The 27,216-nt window shown below is 46.4% G+C and overlaps 1 protein-coding gene across 3 annotated transcripts; it reads right to left on the bottom strand.

Annotated features, from left to right (window-relative positions):
- Positions 1–1,461: 1,461 nt before the first annotated feature.
- Positions 1,462–21,260, bottom strand: NFAM1 (NFAT activating protein with ITAM motif 1). 3 transcript variants are annotated; one of them, XM_085225253.1, is made up of 8 exons: positions 20,931–21,260; positions 20,509–20,641; positions 17,000–17,069; positions 14,571–14,909; positions 13,559–13,668; positions 10,904–11,005; positions 6,532–6,618; positions 1,462–3,637 (listed from the first exon to the last, which is right to left on the bottom strand). In XM_085225253.1, exons 2-8 carry the CDS (start codon positions 20,518–20,520, stop codon positions 3,578–3,580), a joined length of 780 nt encoding a protein of 259 aa, XP_085081379.1. In that variant the 5' UTR covers positions 20,521–20,641; positions 20,931–21,260; the 3' UTR covers positions 1,462–3,577. The 3 variants fall into 3 exon arrangements, with proteins under 3 accessions (XP_085081379.1, XP_010708595.1, XP_019469996.1); XM_010710293.4 differs by having other exon boundaries at positions 20,509–21,260; XM_019614451.3 differs by lacking the exons at positions 20,509–20,641; positions 20,931–21,260 and having other exon boundaries at positions 17,000–20,480.
- Between the last annotated feature and the right edge of the window lie 5,956 nt (positions 21,261–27,216).

The following is a 27,216-nucleotide window of genomic DNA, read 5'->3' as shown; positions in this document are numbered from 1 at the left end:
CTGCCATAGAACTGTTTCATGTCAATGATACCCCTGAGAAGGGAAAAGAAGACGATCGGAAGACAAAAGCAATGAAAGAGAACACAATGGACAACACCTTGGTAATGCATTTTGTTTCAATCACCTATCACAACAAGCTCTCTGTTGTCTACAGATAAAAGGCAAAACGTGGTTGGTTTTTTCATACCAGAAAACAGCACCCATGCAAGAGTTTGTTCTCTACCAAAAAGGATGAAAACAGCAAACCACTCATATGCACTCAGCATTTTGCCTTCTGAAAGTAGAATTTGCTGGAAAGCGTTGTGAAGGGATTGTTTGAAAGGGACTAGATGACCTCGGTGCCACCAACACCCCTTAGAGCAGTGCCAGCTAAGACAATACGGAGAGGATCATCACAGTGAGAGGTTGTATGTTAGGACCAAAAGCTCACTCTTGGTACAGAGGATAAAGGGCCCTGTGTTAATATGGCATCTCCTTTACAAGAAAACAGTGCATTTTCCACTTTGCACCACTGCTTATTTTGATAACGTCTCCACTTCCTGAAATCCTGTCAATACAAAGGGGTAATTTCTCTTAGCTTTCCCACCGCCTGGGAATCAAAGATTACAGCTCTGCAACCTGAGAGCATGTTCTGTGTGTAACAGCACCACGCTGGGGAAAGCGAGCAGAGCCGTGGCCCTCAGGGACATCGTTTTCAAAAGGAATCCATTCTCAGCATTCAATTTAGGAATAACACAATAAGTCCGTCATCAAGTCTCACTTGTGTGGAGCAGGGGTAGATAATCCTTAACTTCTCTTCTTATTATTATGTTCCATTATTATTATTATTTGTATTGTTCCACACTTAAAAACAATCTCTTTTCTCAAGGACCATACAGACAAGAGCAAACGACTGCCTTTTTTTTTTTTCCTAAACAAACCTTTGCACCTTTGCTATAAAGAAACTGAATCAATATTATATAAATTATATTCACTGGTTTCTCCTACCTATGCCAGAGGGCATTTCCTCATACCTCCTTGGAAAATTCTGTACCATTTAAAAACAACTCTTCTCTCACCATCTTCTACTTTACACCTTTCTCTCTCACACACTCTGGGTGGCTGCCCACAGTGCACAACGCTGGAGAAGTGATACTAGCTTCAGGCTACGCGGCTTCCAAGCTTCCTTTTTCTCAAGCAGCAGTCTTATAGCCTTGCAGAACCAATCCCAAATCCATTGAAATCAACACAGCAACTCCTCCTGACTTTGACAGGCTCTGGCACACAGCCCAAATCCCCAGACTTTCAGCGTTTCTTGGACATTTTTACTTTTTCACTTGATTGATCAGAACCGGTTGGGATTCGTTCAGTACTTGAGCACTGACTGTTCTAAAATAGCCTTTCTATTCCAAATATTCTTTTTCTTATGTTTCGTTTTAAACACCTTCTGCTACTTAATATATAGAATTGTTCAGACATAAATGTAAGGAACACTATTTAATAGAAAAGCAAAGCAAAACACTTCACTGCAAAGTGAGATCTTTGCCAGGAAATTTGCAGCACTATTATTTTTAGCATGTATAAAATTTAAAAAGCAAAACACACACACACAAAAAAACAACAAGCAGCATTATTTTGAAAGCTTACACTTTTCATCTCAACCACCAGCTTCTTTAGAATATTTTACTGCCACATTACAATGTATTTATATTTCATCTCATCATTTCTTCAAATTTGTTAAGGAAAGGAAATACTTCACCTGCACAATCCCCTGTTTCCGTTTTTGTTTTGCTGTTGTTGTTTGTTTTTGTTGGCTTTTTTTTCTGAGAAATGTTTTTATTCCAATTGCTATTTCTGGTCACATTAATAAATACTAAAACTGCTGAGTTCAAAAAATTTTATTTCTAATTATTGTGATCTCTTAACAACCGGAAGACAAGTCTAGTGAGACTTACTGTCTATTTATTGCTCTTTCTGAAATGAATTCCTCAACACTGGGAAGAGAAAAAGCATTTTCCTGTGGTTAAAGAAAGTCCAAATTGCATGTCTGAAATCTCTTCTAATAAAAAGAGCAAAGCAATAAGCGGATTATCTCTTTAAACATAGTATAGGAAGGTTGGAGGCCCTGGAGACATTTTCCATAGCCTCTATCTCTGATGCATAGCAACATTATCTTCAACTAGAGAGGGTCCTATGACCCTGAAGCTCCGTTTTAATTTGATCTTCTTCTTTAAAGAGGTTTCTATGATTCCTCTCAAGTTATGCTACATATTCTTATTTTGGGTTGGTTTTGTTGGGTTGTTATTTTGTTGTTGTTTTTTAATCTGAGATAAAACGGCCTCAGCTTTTTGATCCACTGGCTTGATCGTGTTATATGGATATTAAATGTAACCTTTTCTCTACCAGAACTAGAATATGCATCAGCACAAAAGGTAGGCAAGTTCCAGCTGACAGGAGAGAGAAGAGCTTGGATAGAAAATTCACCTTGAGGGTCTCTCTCCTCACTCCGGTCATTTTAAGTTTGAGAACTGGTCCATCTGCCCAAATAATCTATGAGGGAAAACAAAGCAAAACAAAACTTGTATCTTTGTTGGGAAGTAATGGCTAGCTGAAACAAAGGCAAACCTACGGATTTTTGTGAGGCACAGATACCAAATCTCCTCCCACAGAAATTCAAAATCCCAAACAGTAAGAATGCCCATTGCCAAAAAGAAAAGCAAACTGGGGAGATCAGCTTGAACTTCTCAGGCTGGGACGTGGCCCCAGAACCATTTGGATTACACTGCCCAGCAAGGGAGTTTCCTCAGATTCCCAACTTTTCCTTTTCCTTGTTCTGGAGGAGTCACTGCCACTGGGACATCTTGGCAGGCACGGATATTTTCTCTGTCTTCCTCAACTCCATTTTTATTTCTTTTCATGCATCCATCCCTCGACCAATACTGCTGATATTGCTGAAGGGAAAGCATTTCTTCCAAGACACTGATTTGAGTCAGTTGAGTATGGTCACAGCAGGTATTTGTGACTACTTGATGGGATTAGCAGATTATGAGAAAGCGTGTTTCACTGTGGGGGTCCTGAGAAAGGAAAAATGGGCAGGTGGATGCTTGGATCTTCGTTAAACTATGCATGAAGTCCTGATGGCTGTGTCAGGAAAGCCATAGGCACAGGATCAGATGGATTGCTACAGGTCAAGATTCAAAGATCAGGCCAGCAAGCAAGGAGGTTTTTGGAGTGTGATACCACTTCCAGAGGATCAAGATTCAAGTATTTCAGCCAGGCCAGGTGAGAGAAACCTGCACAGATCCCATCTGCACCATTTTTAAGATATGTGTGACTGCTTCTCACAGCAGCTTTTCTTTTGCATCAAACAGCTTTGCTGCAAAATAGCTTTGCTGCATAAATACAGACTGAGCCCCCGTGGGATCTGAACAGATGTATTCTGCTGCTAATGAAGGGCAGTCTGGAGGGAGCCCAAGGTTCATGAGTTCCCCATGGCTGTGCCGTGAAGTCACCGTGGGTCTTCACAGAGAACTGAGGGTGTAGAAAGTAGCTCTGTCGCGCAGGAAGATGTCTGATCCACACAGGGTCAGTTTTTCCCTTAGATATTCTCATACAGTGTATCACTGTATTCTTCTAGAGTTTCTTCCTTCTTAGGTGTCTGCAGAATGATGAAAAGGAGAAAAAAGAAATGGAGGAAAATTATTCAAAAGAAGATGAATTAATTCTTAATCAGCAGACACTGACGTTTGTTCTGTTAGAAATGGCTATAAGTGATCTGCTGAAACGGAAGCCGCTATGCTGAGAAATGTTGCTCCAAAAGAGACGAACGTGACTAATCCAGCCCAAGGGATAAAGATGCCTCCTTTACTTGTCACTTTTCGCCCAAAAAGCCGTCAGACAAGGAGGGGAGGGAAAATTGGACTCGGTAAAAAAATAAATCACTTTGGATTCTGTGAAGGAGGAATTCCCTGACCTCCCCACTCCTGTTTCTTCAACAGTTGAGTCTATTCCTCACAACTGTTCCCTGTGTAGACAAGGCGCTGACAGACTGATATTTTAAGCGCCGCATGGCACAGGCCTGCTGTAAGCAAGGTTATACAGCGAGTAGCTGGAATGCCAGAGGGTGAATGGAGCCCTACCTACACTAGCTTCTTCTCTGTTGCCACCACCAAAGGGAAATGTTCTACAAAATCTGAGTGCGGGCACTTCCACAGCAGAAACAGACACTAGAGGATTAACCCGTCACCACCCAGGCTGGCTGTCAGCGCAATGCAAGAGCTTGCAAATGCTCTTGTTTCAAGTGCTCTCTGCGCTGCTTCACTTTACATGCACCATCCTGCACCAAGGGCTAGCTGTGATCCTCTGCAGTGACTCTCAGCCACAGTTCAGCAACCCAAGCTTCCTGCTCTAGCCCAAACCTGCTGACCCACAAGGTTTGCTCTTAGAAAAACACCCTATTAGGTTCTGACATGGCCAGCTAGAGGATGAACATCCCAGATGGCCAGAGCCCAGGATGATGGAGCGGGAAGCCGATCAAGAGGTTTTGTCACTGCAGTGAGAAGCATAGTCAAATTCACCAGCGCAGAGAAGGCCATATCCCTTTGAGGAGAACCAAACTCATTCCTGGCTTTTGTGAAACAACCTCAGAGATTAATACAATTCTCCCACCTTTTCCATTTTAAATCATTATTCACTGCACTAAGAGTCCAAGGCCTCGGCATTCTCTTCCAATCCTCACAGTTGCTCCTACTGCAGAAACTCCTTTCTACTCTCCTCACTTGGAGAGAATAAGCAGAACCCTGAGGTGGGACACAGCAGTGGGGGTGATGGAGCCCTGCCGCTCACATTTCTCTTTTTCTGACCAGCATGAAGACTGAACACACTCAGAAGTGTGTCTGCTCATGACAGTGAGAACTCATCCCATCACCTTTCTTTGCCCTCTTCTCCTTTGTTTCTCCCATCTCTTTTTCGATCTTTACCTCTCCCCCGCTGAGACCACAGGAGCCAGACCCATTTGCACACAGATACTCCTTTGCTCTTGCTTCGTTGCTTTGTTCCCACCTGTTTTACAAGCCTGCTGGCCCCTAAAGCAGCAGTTCAGTGGTGTGGGCCACACACAGGTGATTCAGCACAGCACAGACAACTCCATGGTAGGAAAAAAGACATGTACTGCATCTCCTCATTCACACCAAATCATTTAGAAGGAGGCAGCTGATAAAGGTATACAGATGAATAAATAGGACAGAGAAGAGGAATCTGGACTGACTGATCTTCCTACCCAATTAGTTCAAAATGCAAGAACACAAGAATAGGGATGCTGTCTCTTCCAGTACGTAAGATGCACTGTAGTAGAAGACAGCTTATATAAAAGAACCTATTCTTCCCTTCAGTAATCAATTGCAGTAATCAGATACCTGCCACTGCCTCTGCTACCACCGCTTTAAAGCCACAGCACTAACTGCAGGATACCACCGGTGCTGGAAGCAGAACACTAGTTCTGCAACTAGTTCTGACATGGAAGAAGGCACTTGGTTCTATACCACTGGATTTGACAGTGCTTCAGACACTGGAAAATACTGTCCTTCACGAAACAGAGGGATGGTGCCAGCTGAAGCTGGCTGCAGGCTCCACAATGCATAGTTAACCTGGAGAACTCTCTGCAGCAGGACATCAGAGAGAGAAGCAGGAGACGTTTTTCAGAAAAATTTTCCAGTGTTAGAAGAGTGAATATACTTTTTAAGTAGATAAGAGTTCTGGAGGGGAAATGAACAACAAAGATCTGAGGGCAGGAAGGAAGCGTTCCCTGGGGTTTTGTCCCTAGAAACATCTGATATTTGTGCTAAGGGCAGGGTGCAGGGCTGTGTGGGCCTCTAGTCTACACCATATGGCCCCCACAATTGATCCATGCCTGCATATTCCAAGTTGCAGCTACTTTCATTATGAGTGGATTCAGTTCCCTGTCTCTAAATAGTAACTCAGCCAAGCAAGAAGATCCAAGACATAGCCACACTGCCTTTTTTTGCCTCTGTTCAAGCCATCTTACCTTCTTTTACCAGGTGCTTAAGCTCTCAGGTGCTTAATGCCAGCCAGAGTAAAATTGTGTCCTGGGTCCGCCCCTAGCACACAGATTCCTCTGTGCTGGGGGACTTCTTGGCTGCCTAAACAATCTGGAGAAGGTAATAGTGGAGGGCAGCATCTGGCCAACTCTCCATGAATATCTGGGCCATTTAGAGGGAGCAATGCCAAACTTCTCAGCATCTTTCAGCAAAGCATCTGCATGAAGCCAGGACTGCCAGAATCAGTAACACTGAAGGAGCAGGGGTTCTGTCAGAAGCAGGAAGATACACTACATGTGCAGCAAGCAGGAAGATACACTACATGTGCAGCCCAGCTGGCAAGTGGATGTCACGTCCCATTTTCCTCTTTCAGTGGGGCTGGAAGTGGGGAAATAGCAGACACGTTTACTACCTGCTAGGGCCGTGGTGTCTCTGAGCTTTCCAGCATCTAAGGGAATTCTCTAAGAATGAACACAGCCCCAGCCCCAGCCTTTACCTTGCCTGGAAGACTCTTTCTGTGTTCTGGGATCTTTGTGTTGTTCTCGAGGACAGAGTAGACCTCAACTTGCTGCGAATCCAGGCACTGGAAGAAAGAAAGGGTAAGGTTGACATAAAATACTTAGGTTTAAGCACACCTGATTCCTCATCTCGTGCTTGCCGTTTCTGAGCAACACCTAACCTCCAAAATTCTGAAGTTTCTGTCTTGCACAAAAATAAGATAATTTTTTGTCTAAAACTTCTACAGTGCAGTTTCATCACCTTTCTTTTTCAGGCTGATAGACAAAGGTTATGACATTACCTATCCAATGTAAGGCAGAAGAGAACAACGCCAATGTCCCTGCTTCCCTCCAAATTGTCACAGAATGCATAAGAAAGACCTCTCTGTCTGTGGTGCACAAAGGGAACCACAGGTAACAGGCAGCAAGCTGCATATCTCAAGACTGTTTGGATGCCTAACAGCCAGAGGTTCTTGCTCTTGGTTGTTCTGGGCACACAATGATGAGAAGGGAGGCTAGTCTGGGGTCCTGAAGTACAGGGCTATTGAAAACAGGAAATCCTACAATAGGCACGATTTCTGTTTATTGCCTGTTTGGTTTTTTTTTCCAAGCTAGAACTGTCTTTTCTTCTTAGAGTGAGTAAAGAATAATAATAATAAAAAAAATCAATACACTTGCAGGCCCACAGATATATCCACGGTCCCACACGGATACAGAGAAACACACACACGTTCTACATGTGTATGCACCCGTTGGTCCCCCAGGTAATCATGTCACAAGAGATGCATGTCAGTTTGAGTGATGTTCCAGATCTGCCTGAAGGATCAAACATAACAATCAGGAGGACTTTTCCATGTGTGTTTCAAGGATGACAGCAGGTTGCCAAGGTGGCTGTTTCTCTGGCAACAGGAAGATGGGAGGAGCTCAGCCATAAGAGGGGCAGATGGTATTAGAGGAGAGACTGTGGAGGGAGCAAGGCGCCCTGCAATACAGCAAAGGGAACCAGCAAAATACAGGGGCTTTCTCCTGGCACTGCCAGTCATCTGACCCCCATCGTTTCATTGGGACTTCAGCATCTTTCTGGATCATGGCCAGCAGGACTGTGGTTAGAACAGGACAAGATTATAGCGGAACAGCATTTGGAAATGGGGCTGGGAGCAAGCCCCCATCAGGAAGGGCCACAGTGAAAGAAGCTCCATGAGGCTCTCCCGTTTCCACTCCTCCTCCTCTGTAAGAAGTCAAAGTACTTCACTTGTCCATGTCTCTCTCCCAAGATCCCACTTGCATGGAGCACACATTCACAACTACTTCTGTGTGCACAAGCGTGCACAGAAAATCTCATTTCCCTTTCCTCATTTTCAATTCTCTTTGTGATGCTCGCAGTGAGGACCTTGTCCTGTGTGCTGTGCTCCCAGCAGCCTGGCTCTGCATCCCATTGACATGACAGGCAGCCTTTTTCATTGCTCTAGTCCGAAGCAGTCCAGGAGCAATATGTATCCTTTTAGTGCTTAAACCCCCAAAGAGATTCCCTCTTTTTGCAAGCCCTCCTTCCCACGGAGGCTCCTGACAATGCTTTGCTGACCAGTTGGAAGGCTATGTCTCCAACTGCCATTTGCAAATCAATTACTTGTACACGGTCACTGAGCACCTGCTACAGTCACAGTGGTAGCATGCAAGCCTCTCCTCCCTGCTGGCAGATGCCTTCTCAAAAAGCTCCTGTGCTCTGGAACTCGCCTGCACTGCAGGAGCTCTGTTTGCTGCTGAAAAAAAAAAAGCTTGTTTGAAGTGTAAAGCAGGCGAAGCAAGGCCCTTGGATTGTTATTTCCAAGCTGCTCATTAACTAGGCAGCTAAGCTGGAAGATAGAGGGAAATACAGGTTTTGGTCTGGGTCGTGCAATGAACTCCTCTGGGGCCACAGGAGAGTGAAGACGCCTTGCAGTGCTTGGCAGTGTAGTGGAACAAAGCAGGAGTCCAGCTGCCCCCACTACAGGGACTTTGTACAATCTCAGGCTGCTTTCCACTGCATACATTTTCCCTTAGGGACCATAAGGTGTCACCTGGAATAGATGGTGGGGAGAGTGTTTGCTCCTAGCGACGTGCAGCAGAATGGCTTTGCAGAAGGTGTGCTGGGAGCCTTTCTGTGCCAGGGGCAAGCCTTGCTGCCAGGGTAGATAGCACAGACCATTTAACAAGCTGCACCAGCCAGTTCCAAGTCCTTGCCTGTATGTCCAGTCCTGCTGTCTGTTGTGTCTGCTCCAAGCTCCAGGCCTGCTAGAACACTGTGGCTCCCTGACTTTTTTCCAGACTTGAACCTTCTGCTTTCCCTCACAGACAGCACATCTGGCACATGCTGGCCTCCTGTCCCTTCACCTAGTCCCTGATCTCCCTCTTTGTTTCATCAGTAGAAGTGACTTTCCAGTCAACCATACCATTTCCTTGCCTTAGCTTCCCCCAGAGTTGACCACAGATAGAAATCTATCCCTCCCTTCCCCAGGAATTAAGCACTGTGTGTTCAGCAACCCGGTTAAGCACCAACAGGATTTCGCAGAGCATGTTCTCCATCCCAGGGCTCACCGTCTCCTCCCAATTATCTTTCCCATAACATCTCAGAGCCCTGCTCTCACCGTGCGCTGTGTCTGCTGCAGGAGTTGCTGCCTCATGCCTGAACGAGTCACAGCATCTGCTCTGTGGGGCAGGCTCACACCCCATGGCATACATGACATGATTTGAGGCTGCCTGCAGCTCTGCCAAAGAGGGCTGAGCTGCCTGCCCTGCACACTGGGCTGGCTGCAAGCCCTGCACAGCTGGTGTGCAGCTAATGGGCTATGGGGGAAGGCTGGATGGGCCAGGTCCATAGGGCTCCTGGAAGCACAAGAGCCCAGCCAGCTACCGGGACTGCCTGTGCCTAAGGCTGGCTCTGCTGGCTTGCTGCATTAGCCTTAGTGGGGCCTCCTGAACAGAACAACATGATGAAACATGTAATTAAGATGGAGCTAAGGATGCATGACGAGGCCGACTGAGCGAGAAATGGATTTGAATTTTTTTTTGTCTCCTTGCAGAAATCATCCACTTCAGCAGGAAACTACCCGTTTGGATTTTTAAAAGACAGAATTAAAAAGAAATTACTTGATACAAATGAAAAGGTTTATAACCTGCAACATCCTTTACCCAAAGCATTTCTTTTTACCCAGAATAAACATATCACATACAATATACAGTGCTTTCTTTTAAACCTCCATTCCAGAAACTGAAGGGCCACAAAGCAGTGCCCCCCACTCAGAGAAGTGTGAACAAGAAGGGGGCAGGCCTGCCCTTGCTTTCACATCTGCCCCCCTATCAGATTTCCATGCCTCTTTGGCAGGGCTTTGCTCTTCTCGGCAGTACATTCTCCAGAGCTCTGCTTTGTTTAGTTTAAATGATTCATGCAGCTGAGCTTACAGGTTTTCCTTGGAGAGACTTTTCCAGCCCTTACAGACCTCACAGTCAGAAAGGTTTCCTAATATTCAGGCAACATCCTCTACTCACTTTCATTTCATTCCTCCTCATTTGTCCCACAGACCATGTGGAAAAAAAATAAATGAAATAAATCATTCCCATCTTAGCAAAGCAGCCCTCCCATGGGAGTTAAAGGGGAAAAAAAAAAAAAAAAAAAAAAAAAAGGAATACATTTTAAATGGAACTGGATGGGCTGCAAATGTGATTAGGAGTCATGGTTTCTTGAGGTAGTCAAGGTCTGGGCTTGACGTTTCAGGAGAGCCACTCCAATCCTATTACCTATGACACTGCCACTACTGGGCTCAAAGAGTGGCAGCAGTCAGAGTTCTCCATTCTGGGGAATAGAGAAAGGAAATTGGCTGCATTTTATGCAGTTGAAAAGGGGAAATGCTCCAAAAAAGTCTCTTTTCACTTTCTCCCTGTTCTTTTCCCCAGACTGCTAGTCAGCCAGCTCAGGACTGCAGTGGTCCATGCCACTCACACCAGCAAAGCCTCTAAAAAGTTGTTGGCGGGAGTGTTTCTCTCTCTGCCACTTCCCTGAGCCATCAATCTCCATCTGAGAAAAGCATGTCATTGAGACACTTTGCAGTACAAGTGAGGCTGAGGTCCAGTCTTTCCTTCTGACTTCTGAAGGCCCTTCCACCTCCAGTGCCAGGAGCTCTCTGTGGCTCCACGCTCGCTGCTCAGTTATATGCTGCTAGCAGAGGGAAGGGTGCTGCCCACCAGCACAGGGCATGGCGCAAGGCTTTGGCACTGGGAACAGGATGGAGATGTGCACAGTACTGAGAGGAGCTGGCCAGGGCAGAGCACAGAAATGGGGCTGCCAGGTATATAGGTATTACTTCTGTTGAGATGGAGGGTGATTCTGATACTCACATCATAAACAGGAGAAGCTGGTGGTGGGCTTGCTGAAGGAGGCTGAGTTTCTGTCTTCTGATATCTCCTGATATTTAGTTGGTTCTTTTTAGGACACAATATCTGCTCAGGACAAAACACAGAATTATACATTTGGAAAAAACATAATTTCCCCAAGGATGGAGTGAATGCCAGTGTCACATCAAAGCCAGCTGCCTACACACCTTCCTAGTACTTGCACAGTATGGAATGATGGCATTTTTGCACAACACAGGCCAGTCACTTTTCTCACCACTGAGTGAAAGGAAGGAGTCTGACAACTGACACTGAAGCACTGGAAAGCAAAACTGGGCTCTGTCTGTATATAGAAATCAGCTCTACCACTGACAGCAGGATGGAGGGAATAGGTATTTAACAGCACATGACAATGCTGAAGGATGGGGAATAAAGCAGAGCCCTGTTCAGTGCAAGTGGAATTTCAGAGAGGCAGAATGCAGTGATTTTTGTGAGGATTTGGCTGGGAAGATGTAGCTAACACACAGAGTCTAGAGAAAAGCACCAGGCAGGCATTAATGATGACATATAGTCATTGATACACTAACAGGCAGGTCCAGCACGGAGTTATGGAGTTGAAAGAAGAAAGTCTTTTCCTCTGAATTGTTTCTCGCATTGGATGGCTTCTCCTTGAATATGTTTCATTCATGCACAGGTAAGGGTTAGCACTGCTCAGCAAGCAAAAGAAAGAGGCAGAGAAGGCAGAAAGCTTTGCTAAGTATCTCTGTTTTAATTCAGAAAGAAGTGGGATGATTATATTCACATCACATGAAAACGATGAACTGCTTTCCAGTCCATTAGTAACTAAGGAGGATGCTAAATAGCTTCTCTTAAAGATAAACATTTTTAAACCAGCAGGTCTGAGCAAGCTGTGGTGAGAAATATGGTCTGTGTTCAGCAGGAGGGCAAATGTAATGACTGCACGATCTCTTCAGGCCCCAAAGAGAGCCTGTAGGTCTGAGACTTGCTGGCCTGCCTCAAAGTCTAGAGATGCCAACTGGCAAGCTGTGAGAGTGCCTCCCTCCTATCCCCATGGAGATGCTGTCTAGGCAGGCAGAGGTGGGGGTTCATCTCCAGCCTAGTCACTCTGCCTCTAACTCCTTCCCCCTCCATCTGCCTGCCTGCAAGGTAAATCTCACGAGATTTGCAGGTCTGCCAACTGCTGCCACTCAGTGTTCAATCTCACTATCTCTGAATGTGCATGCTGAAGCCTGATGCTCCTTGGAGCCAAAGGTCTGCATCAGCAATGTAGCTTTCACATAAAAACATGTGCACACTCTGCTGCTGTAATGGCAGAGGGCAGCTTGACAGAGTAAATATGGGTGGATACAATACCTAAAAAAACATCATTCCCCAAATTCAGTTCTAAAATACATCAAGTCTATTCAAGCCAGCCTTAAGATATCCAAAGGATTGCAAAGGAACATCTGAGGGTAGCAGTAATAGGAACAGTAGATTTTGCCTGGCCAACAGAGATTCCAGTATTAAAACTTCAAAGTTTATTCCACATGGCTCCTGACTCATTTAGACCTTTCAGTCCTACTTCCAGCTCTTCTTCTCCTGCTCTGCACCTCTTTTATTCCCCACTTGTGGGTTCCCCTTTACCCTCTGTTCTTTCTCACCCAGACGGTTCCAGCCTGTGCTACTGGCCTTCTCAACCAAAGGTCCCTGTGAGCTCAGTCTTAATACCCTCCTCCAGGCTGTAGTGCTTTCTCACTCCGGCTCCCACTCCCAATTTCCCTCCCAAGTCTCTTCATTTCAGCCTCACAGAACCGCTGACATTGGAAGATGCCTCTGGAGTTTGTCTAGTTTAATCTGCAGCCCGCTCAGGGTCAGCTTAGACAGGCTGTTCAGAATTTTGTCTCACTCTTTTTTCCCAGTCAGCTGTGACCTCTACACAGGCTTCCTTGGGATCTTGCCCTGACCTTCCCTTTTAACACTGTCTCCTAATGTTTGCTCTGCCAAGCATATGCTCGATATTCTGGTCCCCATCCCCTCCACACTGCAGACTGTTGTTTTCTACAGTACCCAACCTATGGCTCAGGAATGCAGTTGCACAGTTTCCTTTCATCAGGTCGTGCCTTTGCACCAGAGTAGGCCCCATCTTGAAAAAGGATTAGAAACAGGGAAAGCCCTGCTCTCCTTCCACCATTGGGACTGCAACAGACGCACAAGACATGCTGTGTGGGGAGACAGCCTTGCACAGGATCCCTTAGACAACTGAGCTGCTAAATTGACAAGAGCCACAAACTAAGCATGCACAAACTGCAGTTTTCCAAGGACCCATCACAAGGCTACATCTGCTTGAATATTCTCAGGGCCAGCATACTGCTGGTGTGACTTCTCGCCCCATGTCAGATCCCTGCTCTAAAGCAGAGCATGCCAAAGTCAAAATGGTTATTAGAATTTATTTAATGGACAAATCAATGACTCGCTTTATCTTTTCTGTAATCTTTTTTCTCAGAATGACTGAACTTAGAAAAAGAAAATAAACCTGAGGCAGACACTCAGCACGGAGAATTTCAGCACGGGGAGTTCCAATCCAGCCAAGTTAGAAGCAGGTGAAATAAATTCCTAGAATGGGTCGTGTCAGGTATTGGTTTTTATTTGGTAATAACTTGCCTTTCTTTTCCACACTAGCAGAGCTGTTGCAGTGATGCTCAGTGCAGCCAGAAGAATGGTAAGGGTAATGAGGATTTCTCGCCCATAAGAGGTCTGTGCATACCCTGTACCTGTGGGAAAGAAGGCAAAAGATTCATCCTGTGAGCAGAAATTATGTTTCTTGTGTTTTTAACAGATTAGAGGGAGGTGACACATATATGGCAGCCAAAAAGGCTGGTAGCTAGTTAGAGGCTGGGAAAGGTCTTGAGTGATGGGGGAGAAAGGCAGATTGTGGAAAGCACACAGGCTACATGAAAGAACAGAGTGCGTATTGCAAACATCCCTTGACCGGTGTAGCAAAGCTTTTTCGTCGTGGCTCTTCACATTTACCCTAAGTAATTCTTCATATCCAGCATTCAGTAATGCAAATCCAGCCAATCAGCAGCATGCACTTTCTTACCACATTTCTAAAGCATTTGCTCTTATCTTTCTCTGAAGGTCTCCCTTGTTTTCCAGTATGTGCATCAGTGGAACGACTGAAACCTTGTAACCACATGGAAAAAGGGGAGGGATTAGGCTGAGCCCCTAGACTGACTACGAGCCCTCAACAGTCAGCACCTAACCTGTACATCTGATTACAGTGAGCACCGTAAGCACCGACCTCATTTTCATCCATCTCTGTCACACTGATAAAGGCCAAACCATGCTGTGTCCTGGACACTGACACTAAAAACACCCTACCCGGTCCCTGTTTAGAGCTTGATTTTAAGGCTGGTGCTCCCAAGTGCTATGGAGGGTAGGTAAAAATTACTGCATATTCATATTACCACCTGTGAATTGGGAACAATGGCACAGGTAACCTGTGTAAAACACATTCGACTGTGATGGCATTAAATATCAGGTATTAAGCATTACTCTTATCTGACTTTACTCTTTTCTTCCTCTACCCAAGCAAGCTATAAAGACCATATTTTCATAATAAAATCCAGCTGATTTTTAACTGTACACCCTTCCTTTCTGGTTGTTCACTTACCTCTTACAAGGACAAACACTCCCTTTCCCTTTATCTGGATGTCATTCCATTGGACTTTGCAGTAGTATGTGCCAGTAGAAGAGGTGCTCTCAAGTGGCTTTGTTTCATGATTGTAAGATTTGATTGCAGTCCTATTCTCTTTTCCAGGAGGGATATCTACTTGTTCTTTCTTATTATAGATGGATACTTCCTGGTCCCATGCATTAATCCAGTAATAGAAGATTGTAAATCTGGTGTATTTCAGTGTGTACGGGAAGATGACTTCACAGGGGATGGATACTTTTTCCTTAAGCAGTGCAACCTGGATTAGAGGTTTCTGCTGTACACTGACATCTCCTCCTGTAAGGGTGATAATTGTTAGCAGTCATCTGTAAGTCAGGAGAAAATTGCTGCCCCAAAGACACGATCACATGATGAAAATAAATGTATGCCGAGAAGCATGTCTAGAGCAAGCAGTGTTGGCTCTTGTCAGGAACTGAGTGATGCAGAGCACGTGCTCCTTGTGATCTGCCACATCTCTTAGGTAATTGCTGTGTGATTTGAGATAGCCTGTTGCAATCACAGGCTTCCCTTTTTCCCTTGTGAGCTCCTCTGCACAACGCCAGCGTACAGAAAGACAGGAAATGAAGCAGGAAGTGAACTGATTTTGCACTGGTGTGAGACTACTTACAAATTATGAAAAAGGAAAGCAATTTTCCATGACAAACACAGGCTGGATGTTTTCTATAACTCCTGAGTTACAATCCTCTGCTCAGGTGCATACACCTGCACGTGACCACTCTACACCAGCAAGGTGCTGTGTGCAAGCAGGTGCATCTGTGGAACAGTGCGTCTCTGAAACATGAGTGAGGAAGGAAATTGCATATTGTGCATGGGGCCCAGCGCCAGGGCCATGAGAAATAAGACACAGCTTCATCACTCCCAACTTTTGCTGCTGTAAATGGGCAGCAAAGCACAAGAATGGTTGCTAGATAGAGGAACTATGTGCGGAAGACTGCAGATCTTAAATATCTACATGTGACAGTATCTCATGCAGAGATGGGAGATCATGCCCTTCATGTGCTTCCTCCTTATTTAGGTCTGTTGAAAGCAATCTTTCACTGCAACTCAGTAGGCAATGGTGTAGGGAGTTACAGGAGAGGATGAATAAGCACAGATGGGGAACCACACCAGAGTTTGCTCTCTATTTCATAAAATAAAAGGAAAAAAAAGCTAAGAGTGAGTCTAGTAAGGAGCCTGGGATACAGGATCATTTGGCATCCCAGCCAAAACTGGGTTTAACATCAGACTCTGGATCCATTTATTTGCTAGCTGATAGAATACCACAAATAAGCCCTTTAAGAGGAGGCCTGTGCAAAGCACTATTGTACTTAAAAAAGGCAAGGGAACTGGAAACTTGCATTCAAGTTTTGTCACAAAATGATGGAGTCAGAATTCTTTCACAGACGTGAAAATGAAAGGAGAAAAAATATAGAGAGGTAAAGTAGAGCTTTTCCATTTGTGGTTTTGATGGCACTCTCTTGGGGTTCAACATCTATGAATAGGATTATAACAAGGCATTAATAAAGTGGTCCCCGAACACAGCCAAACTTGCTTTCCTGTCATCATGCAGTAATGCTGCATCGGAACAGCAGTATCCATCTCTGTCTGAAGGGACCCAGCATCAGAAGAGGCAACCCTGACAATGCTACTGAATGCAGACCACTAAAGAGAATTGAGGGGTGGAATGACAGAAGGAGGGCACAACCACTGTCCAGAAAAGACATCAGGGAAGTAACATCAGTTAAGGAAAATCCTCTACAGACAACATAGCCAAGTACAACAGCCCAAGAGTAAGCAAGAGCTTAGGTTGCATCATTAGAAAAGGATTCTTGGCTTTAAAAGCAACTATGATACAATGAAATCCTAAGGGACATGGTCTTTGTGAGTGCACAGTCCTGTGTGCACTAGATATAATGTTGTGGAAAGAAGGCAACAGAAAATCCTGCAGCCACAGTGGGAATGATAACCTGAGTAGTCTCTTCTGGGCCTTATTTTCTAAAATAAATCACCATCCTTCTCGTCATTTCTACCAGCAGAACACACATGAATGCAGTTTTTATACAAGGCATTGTAAAGCACCGCTGTAAAAAAGCAGAGGAGAGATCCATCTTCTTACATTATCCCAGGAGCCATTAGTTTGAGAAGAACATGCCAGGGAAAAAGCCAAACCATTTTATTTAGGTTATATAACCCTTCTCCCATGTTCCCCCTTTCTTAAGGATTCTCTCTCTGAGCTTTGAAATGCTTAAAAGACAGAAATAGCAGCAGTGTGCAAATTCCTAGAGGGGAGCTCTGGAAATTAGCAGAAGATAGCAGCTGGAAATGCTCTAATATGAACAAACGTGAGAGTAAACAGAAGGGAAAAAAAAAAAAAACAACTTTTTTACCTCCGTAGTGAAGCAACCAAAGAAACAGGAAGATGACTTTTAGGTTAGAGCCCATGGTAAGGTCAAAAGGCTGTAAGAAAGCAACCAGATATGAAGATCCAGAAGGCAAAAAGAAATTGTATTTCATGAGGTCTTCCTGCATCTGAAAGGCCGTTTGATCCCCTCCCGTTTGTGCAGGGACAGGCGGGCAGACACACACTGCTTTTGGCAAGCTGTTCCTGGCAGATGCAACCTCTTCTGCTTTTCTGTCAGACTCCTCCCTGCACTGTGGTTCATTTCTCTGTACTATTATCACGGTGTTATATCTATCAGCAGGTAACAAAAGACTAGACTGTAAGCTCTTTAACACACAGAGCTTTGTCTTCCAATGACCATAAAACATCACACGCATTTAAAGCAAACTTTGTCACCTTCTGTAGTGACCAAAGCCCCAGGTTGGAATACAGAGAAAAACATGCTTTGACTGATGCAGCTTGAGGTCATTTGAGGTAAATGTAGTCAAATTCATTGAACAAGTCAAATGATTCTAGAGCAATGGACAAGCTTAAAAGTGGCACATCAGGGTTTTTACCATAATTTTGTAGGAATTTGTTTATACAGTTGTTTTGGAACAGCTATCCCTGACTACCTCACTGCACTGACTACCCAGATTTTTGAATAAGGGCACTTCAAATTCTCTTACTCAAGTGGCTACCATGCAGTGCCACAGCACATGGGTTCACAGCAGAGGAGCACTATCAAACTAATTCTTTATACGACCACTTCAGCATGAGATCACCTGTTTAGCCTTCAAAATGGAAAACAAGTACCTGAACCAGCAGTCAGCACAGAAAAACAGTCCTGCTGTCCTCCCTACAGCCCAACACTTCCCTCCACAGGTTAGGTTACTTCAGAGAGAGGCATTTGTATTGCAGAAGTGAGAACAACCAGACAGTGCATTCATCTGTAACAGCTGTGATGTTTCAGATTCACACGATGCTGGCTCTGAATCGGCTTCGCACTGCAGGCAAACCTTAAAAAAAAATCTATTGTAGGGAAATGTAAGGAGAGCCCTTTGAAGAAGAAAACCCTCTCTTTGTGGGAGGATCCTGCCGCCTACACTCACGAAGAGTCTTTGATTTCAATGAAAGCTTGTTTTTAGCTAAGACATCTGCAATGCAACAGCTGAGCAGTGTCTGAGTCAAAAAACCCTGATGTCTGAGAGGTCTTTGCTTCTCTCTAGAGAAGTCCTTTCAGACTTCTTGAGAGACATTTGCACTGACCACAAGAAACCTCTTTGCTGCAACTTCAGGGGTTCCCACTCACACTGGGTCCTGCACTGTGGAAAGTGGTGAAGGATGGCTATGCTGTCTGTTCTAAGATCTGGATAAGCCTGTAGATTGTGCACATTCAAAATCACCCTGTCTGTTGAGTTTGTATGAGCAAGACTTGCTCCAAAAACAACCTTCAGTTCATAGCGTTTTTCCCCCTGTTCAACCTGGGACAGGTTCTTAGGAGGAAGGGGTCTTGACACAGGGGGGATGTGCACAGCTGTGGCTGCTCTATTCTCCTGAGCCCAGGGCCAGCTCCAGTACCTCAACGAGAGCCCTGACAGATGGGGAGAGGAGCAAGTGGCTCTATGTGGCTTTGCAAGGCTGGTGCAGCAGCTGCACTCCTCCAGGGAAGGTTTAGCTCAGATTAGCCAAAAGGAACTCCTCTCCCCAAGACACAACGATATGAGCTGCACAGGGCTGGTCTCAGCTGCAAATTGCTCCTCACAGGTCTTAACGCTGAGCAGCAAGGACAATCAAGAGCGGTAACAAGACACTGGGGGCCTACTTGGTATTTCAGATATGTAGGCACAGATCAGGCAGCTGTGGCTCTGGGGGGATGTGGGGTCACAACCATGCTCAGCAACACTTCTCAGGCCTGAACTGCATCTTCTAGATAGCTGGGGGAGGGAGGGAATAGCTACCTTCCTAAAGAAGAGTTCTGCTGAACAGTGAGGGCCTCCTGAGCTCTTATATCGCACTTATCCCCATGGTAGCACAGCTTTGCAATTTCCAGCAATGATGTATTTCTAGAGGACAGAACGTGCTGCTCCTGTCAGTGATGTGTTTTAACTGTTATCAGCATTTATCTGCTTCAGGAATTCAGAGTGATAAGTGGATTAAGTGCGGTAGGTTTGTAGGGCTGCTGGGTCAACATCCTCCTTCTGTCCTTTCCCTTCTCTTCCTATAAACAACCCTGTTACCACTCTAAATGCCAAGTCCTAGAAATACTGCTGTCTGGAATTTTAAGAAATATATAGTTTTGGCATTTCAGAAGAGGTCACACGTAAGACTCCGCTTTAGGATTACTGGCAAGGCAGGCAAGAAACACATTCTCTGCTGGAATTTGCTATGGTAGTGCCTGCTGAAAAGAGATGGTTTTGAGATTACTACCCAGCAACCACTAACAGGGTAGCATTCTATTCCCTAGAGCCTAAAGGGAGCCTGAATCTTTGAATATTAAATTGCAATTCCATTGCTTTTGGGGATTCTGGACTGGAGACATAAATGGGAGGAAGATGAGGGAAAGTGGGGGTATTGTGTGTTTCTATAACCAGCCCGGAGCAGGACTGATCCTCCTGAAACTTAGGTGGAACAAGCCAGGATAACTGTGCCAAAGGAAAAAAATTACAAGGCTCCTAAGGAATGGGCCATTGTAGGATTTGCACCCATACATTACACTGTACACTGCTGCATGTGAGCTGGTCCCTGCTGCTGAGAAGGGAACTGTTTGTCCCACTCCAGATTGGTCAGGTTCTGTAAGTTTGGTCCCTCCTTCAATGCACCAAAAGTTGACCATTTCCTGAGACTACAGCATTGGGCCAGATGCAAGCAACAATTTCTGCATGTGGCTGGAAAGCATCTATTAATTTCACTCAAGCACTTTCAAAAGCTCATGACAGCGGCCAGCATTCCCAACAGTGAGGAAGAACACATCATTCTGGCTCTCGCGAGCAACAAGTTTGGGCAAGTGCTGAACCTACCAGAATTGCCTGTTCACAGCTGTGTCCAATGTATACCCACAAGCAGCGGCACACACATGTGCCTACACATGCCCCCACAGCCAATTTCAGGGAAAGTATTTATTCCAACAAAAAGACTGCTGCTAGCCAAGGCAAAAGCAACGTTGCAGAGACCACAACAAAGCCTCTTTATTGCCGTAGTGTTTAACACCACAACCAGCCGTAGGAGAAACACCGCCTGGCGCCGAGATGAGCTGCAGCAATTCAACAAGCCTGACTGCAGCGCCTGCTTGAGAGCGTTTCAGAGCCTTCCCCAGCACGGCAGCTCTGGATTCGCTGCCTTGTCAGAGACTGGCTCAATCCCCCACCGCCGCAAACCCAGCCAGCGGCAATGCAGACACACACCTCGGAGGATTCGCAATCTCTTTGACTCCTCTAACCCCGGCCTCTGTGGCTTACAGTTTCCCTCTGGCTGGTGGTAAGAGCGATAGGAGAGCTAGAACAAGCAGGGCCATACCTCTGCCAGCATTTTACCACCGCTCTGTGTCGAGTGCCTCTCAGCAGGGCTGGATGATGCTGAAGTAAAAGCTGCCAATGCTCTCGCTAGATTCTACCAGTTGAACTGCTCCAGGGAAGAGAACAATCAGCAACTAGAAGGGAAACCAGAAAAAGAAAGGTGTTGACACCACCGTAGGGAAAGGAGGGGATGCTTTTATGATTCTCTTTCACCAACAAAATGAGTCTGCCTCGCAAATCATCCTGCTTCTGCTCTTTTTCTGTTGCTTTACTGGAAAGATTCCTGGGGACTGAATTATCGCCAGGCGCCTGATGCGCTCGCAGGGGCTCTCGCTTCAACCTGGCGGCGCTCCCCTGCAGCTCCCCTCCGCAGCCCTCCTTTTGTAGCCTGCGTGACAAGCGGCGGGGCGAGCGGGATTTCACCTCCAAGGAGTCCTTTGACATCTTCCCGGAAAAAAATAAATAAATTCCACCTGGCTCAGCCCCAGAGCCGTCCGGGCTGTGGGAAACACGGGCAAGAGAATGCCTGGATGCCACAACCCTCGCCCCGGGCGGGACACAACAAAGTGACCACAAGCGCTGCTCGCAGGCTCCCACGCGCTCTGAAGCAGCTGAATGCTCTGCATTGAAGCAACGGGGCCAGCCCCTGCCTCTCCGAACGCAGCACAGCTCCCTGTACGCCCACAGCCACACAGGAAAGCCCTGGAGGGCGGCGCCGTTGCCCGCTGCCCGCGCCCTCACCCACAAGATGGCGCCGTCGCCCCGGCTCGCGCCGCCCTCAGCCCCGCGCCCTGCCCTGTGGTGTCACGGATGCAGGTGCCGCGGCGGCCTCACGCAGGTCGCTGAAAAGGCAGAGTGTGCAAAAAGCAAATATCGTGCTGGTTTCACCCCGTCCTGCCCTGTCCCTTCCACACACCCAGGCAGTGCCCTGGGTACTCCCCATCACGAGCTCTCTGCTCAGCGCCTTCCCAGCTGCAGCCCCAGAGAAAATGAGCACAACTAGGATTCATTTAAGGCGAAATTAATGCTAATTAACTGTAACCAACAACTTGCAGCACAACGTTTATTCGGCACGCTGCAGCTATCACCGTAGTGGTTCACCCGTGAGGCAAAGGTGAGCAGACGACAGGATGCAGGAAAGGAAAACAAATTTTACCCGGGGCTCCGGCACAGCTGCAGTGCTGGAAGCCAAACCTGTCCTGCCGCCCTCCCTTCTCACCTCCCTCCCTCATCACAGCAGCCTTGGGAGCCCTCAATTCCCCCCACATGGCTCTTGCTGCTGTCCCAGTCCCGCGTGCTCGGAGTGGCCTTGGGGGTGGCAGCCCCCTGGCACATGGGGTGAGGTGTAGGGGCCAAAACTCATTTCACCCCGGCACGGTTTGTCAGTCGCCCTCGGAAGCCGTCCCTCCTACGCCGTGGGCACGTTGGAAACTCTTGCCAGCATTGGTGGGGGAGAAGTTTTATTATGAATGAGATTTCTCAACCTCCAGAGGCTTCTGACAGCAAGTGTGGGCCCCCAGCTGGGCGCTAGGTGAGAAAACAGAGATGATCTGTACTCTGATTTTTCCTGGGAAAGCTTCTTACATACTTTCCACCCAAATCAAAATGCTACCAAGCACTATCGGTGATGCCGCAGGGCAGGCACAGGGAGGGTTATGTAGAGCAAGGTGATGGGGCAGCCAATGGCCACAAGACCTGTCCCTGACAGCCACTGCCTCGCCAGGTGGCCCTTATGGCTGTGCCAAGCCCGGCTCCCCAGGCCTTGGCAAGCTGCAGCCTCTACCTTGCCATGCCCCGTGGTGTGCCTGCAGCTGCATCACACTCCAAGCTCATTCCCTTCCATGAAGTCTCTCTGTGCTCCCCTGTGCCTAGCCAACATCATTCCCCCCCAGCTCCTTCTTTTTTTCTTTTTTTTTTTTTTTTTCCCTTCCTTTGAGAATCAGAGAATCATAGAATGGCTTGGGTTGGAAGGGATCTCAAAGATCATCTAGTTCCAGTGTCTTTTAATGTCTTTCTTTCTCTCTCCTTTTTTTTTTTTTTTTTTTTTTTTTTCTTAGAAAGGGCCCCATTCTTGCTGCTCAGCATCTAGCGGCTTTCCAACCAAGGGACCTGCAGCAACCAACACCACCTCTGAGCCAGCAGCCACCCAGCAGCAAATGTGTATGCAGTCACACTCTGCATTGGGTCAGCACTGCTCTCCTCATATGCATCAGGCTTCCACCAGCTCCTGGGAGGATGGCTGGGGAAGGATTAAGTAGCTAAGTATCTCACTGGCAAATGAAGATGGCTTTCTTTTCTGTTAATTCCTCAGCTTTGCTCTTATTGTGAACTGTGCAGAATACACAGGCTAATGCAGCTGTTCTAGCAAACTCTCCTAGGGTAGAAAAACATCTTTAAGCCACCAGACCCTAGTCTGGCTATCCAAACTAAATAAACCATTCTGGCAAGAGCATTCCAGCAAATGCTGGAAGAACTGTCTCTTTGCTAGGACTTTTGCCAACACAGAATTGTTTTTCATTCTCAATTTTTCCCCACACCCCAATTCAGATTCCCATCCACCATCAACATCCTGAACTGACAGGACTACAGGACACAGATTTGGCCTAATGCAAGAGGATCATCATCAAGGCTTTTTTAAACCCTTCTCAAAATTTCTGCATGCAGTTGGAGACAGGTGATGAGAATAAAGCTTAAAAGCATTAAAACGTAATTGCTGACAAAGCTTTTCCCCAGCAGGCACAGCAAGCTGTCTGTCTGAGGAGAAAAAGGCAGAGCAGAGAACAACCTAATGGCCAGGTGAAGCATCAAGCATGTGGCAGGGGAAGTCTGAGAAGTAAGTTATGAACTTCTCTGTGTACTTGGAGTTTGAAGGCTGGCTCTAAGCCCACCTCAGCCCCTCTAGTGGAAGGGGTGCAGCTCCATAGCAAACCCTGCAATGGCAGCTGTAGACCAAGAGTGAGAAAAAAGAGGAAATATGAAAGTCCTGTCTGTGTGGGGAAATGGCATCAACATGAACGTGTGCATGGAGGTGGGTACATGGATACCATCGCAGGGCTCAGACTCCTTTTATGGCTAAATATATCTCCACTTACTCTTTACGTATGTATTTGCACATACATTCACACACACATTTTGGTGCACACACACATTTTGGTGCAGCCCAACCAAACCTGTGGCTTTGGTTTGCCTGAGCCAGTCCCCTTGGCCCCCTATAGCCCCAGCAGTCATGTGGGAGCCTCTGCACTGTGGCTGGGCCCATCACTTCTCCCACTGTCCCCTCCCCACTCTGCTTGTGCTGGGGAGAGCCTTCCCCACCCTGCCACTGTTTCCTTTATTACCTCTGCCCAGCTGTGGTTTATAAGTTGTTTAAATCTTTTCTAGGAACAGATAAGAGATCACAATTACCCAGAATCCAAAAACGCAGACAGCTTGAAATGTGGTTAGGCTCTGCCCTACTTTCATTGAGCTAAGAGCAAGGCTCTGCTGAGGTGCTTGGGGAGAGGAGGAGAAAAGAGAAAGATCCACCTCAGCAAACCGCCCCTTCCCTCCCTCCTTCCTGAAACAAGTTCCCCCGCCAAAAAACCTGCTGCATCTGTTCAAACCACCCTGCCCGCTCCTCCTGGCTGCCTTGGGGCCTCCAGGCAGCAGAAGTGAGCAGCGCAAAGCTGCCCAGGGACATGGTGGCTGAGCAGGAGGCTGTGGTGCATCACCATCTCTCCAAGCTGAGCTCAGGGCATGGATGGTGTTCATCAAACCAGGAGTGGGATGAGGCAGGGAGTGCAGCAGGTTAAGTGTGATGTATCACCAAAAGTTTTACCATCCATATACTCAGTGGCGCAGTGGGAAGCCACAGAAGTGGAGTGGGCCTGGGACTTCCCTCCTGTGAGAAATCCCCTTCTGGGAAGTCCACACTCAGTTACAGAGCATTGCTACACCACACCATCAGTTACTAGCTGAGGGTAAGGCTTTCAGGATCCTGCAGTACCCAGGGAGGGGATACCGCTGACAAAATGCTAGAGGTCATTTTCCTTCTCTCTGTGGTCCCAGCTGCTCACAGATACACACCTGCAGCTGTGACCTTGTCTGAAGTAAAAAATATCTTCTAAGTGATTCCACCTACTTCAGCTACAGAGCAGTATACAGACAAACCACTAGCAACCACTAATATTTTAAAGATGCTTCTCCATCCTGCTTGAAAGTGTGTGCATCAAAGCAAGGATGAGAGCAGCAGGTGAGTATTTTTGTAGGTGTTTTTGTTAGTGGTGACAACAGAGAAATTTCAGGAGAAGTGTCTGCTGTGGTCAAGGCCAAAGAGGGATACTAAAGAGGGCATTGTCTGGGAGATGATACAATCCAAGACCATTATGGTATTTATTAATACCATTTACAAGGCCTGACTTGTGTAGCCTTGGAAGGAAAAATGAAGAAAAAAAAATGCCAGCAAACACATTATGTTCTTCTGCAAGAAGTTGTTTCATCCTATTGAAAATCTTTGTTAGAAAGAATGATGAGAATGGTAATAATAAGGCACTATAATTATACCTGATCTTTCTATAATCTCTCTCTCTGCAGAGTTCAGGAGCACTTTACTGCTATTATTGGATTTGAACATTCCCATCTGGATAGCATACGACTGATTTGTTTGCATGGCTTATTTTAGGTATTTCAGCACACACATTGGAACTGCCTTTATGTCTGGCCCATCCCCTGCACAGCGGCTAAGAGCAGCAAGCGATATCACCCCAATGTCTTGGAGAGCTCTTTGCAGTCCAAGGTTCAGAGAAGCCCTCAATCCTTCTCCACCCAATCCAGTACTCCAGAACAAGCAATGAAACCATTCCCGTGGCATTCAAACAAGCAAGAAACTACATCACATCTAAGAATGCAGCCACTGCAGAAGTTCTTGGGTGTGAAGCAGGACACTTGATAATTGATTGCTCCAGGACCAGGAGAAAACAGATGAAATTCTATATAATTTGGCCCAAGATTAGAAATATTATTATAAAGAAATGAGAGTTTAAAAAATGAATAAAAATGTGAAACAAAAAAATATGGTTTACATAAACAGATCTGCTTTCAGCCTGAAATTTGCAGCTGTTTGTCACTAGCTTACAGCGCAGGGAATGCGCCTTGCAGATTGTGTCCCCATAAAACTTAACAAAACATGTTGCTTCATTATTCCTCTGCTTTTAGTGCTTTCCAGGGATATTTTTTCCTTCTGTGAACTGGAGCAAAGACTTCTCCCTGCTGACCAACTGGAGGCAAGTTGGATGCAGCCCATGTCCTTCCTCCCACCCACCCTGTATCTCCATATCTGCCCAGACAGGTGATATTTCCAAAGCCCATCCATTCTCAAGGCTGTGGGCACATTGTCTTAAGCATCTTAAACGGAATTGCCAGCCCTGCCTGAAGCTTTTCCCCACCTTCATTTTTCCATTTTGAAGTAGTACATCCTTGCTGTCATTCTCTTAGATTCTTCAGAGACGTCTTTCTCAATTTGTTTACTTCTGGTTTATTTTTAAAAGACAAACCCCCAATGGACATAAGCTCTCAAGTCACTTCTGAAAACACTGTCTTGTCTGTAAGTGCTTTATTTGTGATCCTTTCCAGTCCTTGAGGCTATTGTTTATGAGCTGGAAGGTATCTACGCTTAGGCTAATCATGCCGAATGCCAGCAATTCCCCCAGCATGATTTGATGCACAAGCCAGTGGGAGCATGGTTTGTTGTGATTACGTTTCCTGCAGAAAACCCATGTTTGTTCACACCAGCCTCATAAAACGAGGGGGTCTCATCCAAAATCTTCTGAGGCAAACAGCAATCTGGTCACTGATTTCAATGGCATCTGGGAGCGGCTGGAAGGTCTGCAGCTCTGCCAGCAAGAGTGGCATTGCAGAGAAGGAGGTTGCCCAGGAACCACACTGATCTTCCTTTAGCTGTTTGCTCAGAGTGGGATGCAGATCTAGGAGGCTGCCAATGCTGTGTGGTATTTTCTTCTTCCTCATTGCACAACATATTTGAAGCTCCTTTCCAACACAACCTGTGCACTGGGCAGAGCTGTTCCAGCTGTCACTTGGGTCTGAGGGTGTCCTCTGCTTCTGACCTTCCTACCCAGAGAATCACAGAATCATAGATTCACAGAATGGTGGGGTTGGAAGAGACTTCAAAGCCCACCCAGTCCCACCCCGTGCCGTGTGCAGGGCTGCCACCCCCCAGCTCAGGCTGCCCAGGGCCCCATCCAACCTGGCCTTTAACCTCTGGGGATGGGGCACCCACAGCTCTCTGGGCAGCTTGTGCACTGAGCGGAGTGCCTCACTGCCCTCTGAGTAAAAACTCACCTCCCAGTATCTAACCTAAACCTCCCCTCTTTCAGTTTAAAGCAATTCCCTCTTGTCCTGTCACTATCAGACATCACTTGAACAAATACCTCCTTTTGTTTCACGCTGACATTCAAGTATCTGATTGGCTGCTTCCTTTTTTTTTTGTTTTGTTTTGTTTTGTTTTGTTTTTTAAGAAAACACACTCAGCCTCCTCCTCCATGTCACTTATGCTTTGCAGACCTATGGCCCAGACCTTCCTGATGAGAAGTCCGAGTTGACAGAGCCAGCCACTACGGGGAGGCAGTTGGAAGTGCTCTGCTCTGCCTGCATCAAAATGGCAGTACTGCTGCCCCAGCTGAGATCACAGGAGCAGAGAGCACGCTGGGACCCG

Source organism: Meleagris gallopavo, chromosome 1 (genome assembly GCF_905368555.1).
Source record: "Meleagris gallopavo chromosome 1, MGAL_WU_HG_1.1, whole genome shotgun sequence".
NCBI classification, from domain to species: Eukaryota; Metazoa; Chordata; class Aves; order Galliformes; family Phasianidae; genus Meleagris; species Meleagris gallopavo.
This window is presented reverse-complemented; position numbering and strand designations above follow the sequence as displayed.